Raw genomic sequence first — 1,429 nt, forward strand, 5'->3', positions numbered from 1 at the left:
GCTAGCAAGGTCAGCATTATTACTTTTGTTAATCTTGATGTGGTGTGATGTTTCTTATTTAATGCTTGTTATTTGTATATCTTTATGCTGTGTAAAAAAGAGCTGCTGCCTTAACTTCCAATTACGGTGTGTGACTGAGATAATGTGAATGGGACGACAGGAGTGGGAGTACGGCAGCACTGATGAATTCTTTCTTTCTGCCTTCTGCTGCTAGGCAGTTGTCATCTTGTTTATTCTCTAAAATTACTAATTGCCACACTGCAATCACATAAAAGCAAAATGAAAACACCACCCAAGCACTTCCACAATTTTCTTTTGCTGGTGCATTCAACAGATGCGCGAGTTAGGGCTCAAGGTATTTTAAAGTTCTGAACTCCATGGCTCCCCAACAGAGACTACTGTGCCTCCAAAGGAAGCAGTATTTTTAGGGCCACCATGCTCTAAATGGTGACAAGGTGATGCTCGTCAACCAGCGTTTATCTGTGACACTGCTGCAAACTCTGTGCCACACCTTAGCGCCATGGTCCAAGCAGAAGCAGTAAAGCATAACATTTAGTTCATTTTACAAACAACAGAAATTTCGTAACAGGGCTTGGCCTTTTTATTCAGAGGAAGTAACTCTTATTTTTTCACTGAAATGGGTGATGTATTTCCCGTCAAAGTGAACTAAAATGGCTGGACAGCAGACAGTGATGTAGCACATGCAAAACAGTTGATCCATGAAGAAATTCCATCCATAAATTCTATTTTTCTAAAAGTAGCCATAATTATAAGTAACAATTTACTTCAGTTTCTTAGTTGCTGTCCCAAAATAATGAAAAACCATTCTCAACCTAAATAAATTATTGTCTTTTTATTTTTAAGAATTTTCAAGCATGTGCACAGGAAAGAAACTGTGCTAAAAAGTGTTAAGTCTGGCTTTAAATAGTTAATATATTATATGGAGAAGTCCTGACCTAGGAATTTTTAAAAGTGTATACTTATATGTGTGTGTGTGTGTGTGTGTATATATATATAATAAAAATTTTTGAACCTGCCCAGAAAATAAGCTCTGGTCATTGACAAATGTATTGGGTTTGCATGGCAAGGATTTGGTAGCAGGGAGGCTACAGGGGTGGCTTCTGTGAGAAGCTGCCAGAAGCTTCCCCCATGTCAGGCAGAGCCAGTGCCAGCCAGCTCTAAGATGGACCCGCCGCTGGCCAAGGCCGAGCCCATCAGTGATGGTGGTAGCACCTCTGGGATAATACAGTTAAGAAAAGGGGGGAAAAGAAAAAAAACCCTGCACAATTGCAGCTGGAGAGAGGGGTGAGAACGTGTGAGAAGCGCAGCCCCGCAGGCCCCAGGCCGGTGCGGCAGGAGGGGCAGGAGGGGCTCCAGGCGCCGGAGCAGAGATTCCCCCGCAGCCCCGGGTGCAGCCCACGGTGAGGCC

General features: G+C 43.2%; 1 protein-coding gene across 1 annotated transcript in view; it reads left to right on the plus strand.

The window, feature by feature from the left end:
• Window positions 1–520: 520 nt before the first annotated feature.
• Window positions 521–1,429, plus strand: part of NDUFS6 (NADH:ubiquinone oxidoreductase subunit S6) — a 24,823-nt gene continuing 23,914 nt past the window's right edge. The window contains exon 1 of the mRNA XM_009641318.2: window positions 521–538. Within this exon, the coding sequence (XP_009639613.1) occupies window positions 521–538 (18 nt within the window). The remainder of the gene's footprint in view (window positions 539–1,429) is intronic.

This window comes from Egretta garzetta, unplaced genomic scaffold, assembly GCF_000687185.1.
Source record: "Egretta garzetta isolate BGI_Z169 unplaced genomic scaffold, ASM68718v1 scaffold716, whole genome shotgun sequence".
Lineage (NCBI taxonomy): Eukaryota > Metazoa > Chordata > Aves > Pelecaniformes > Ardeidae > Egretta > Egretta garzetta.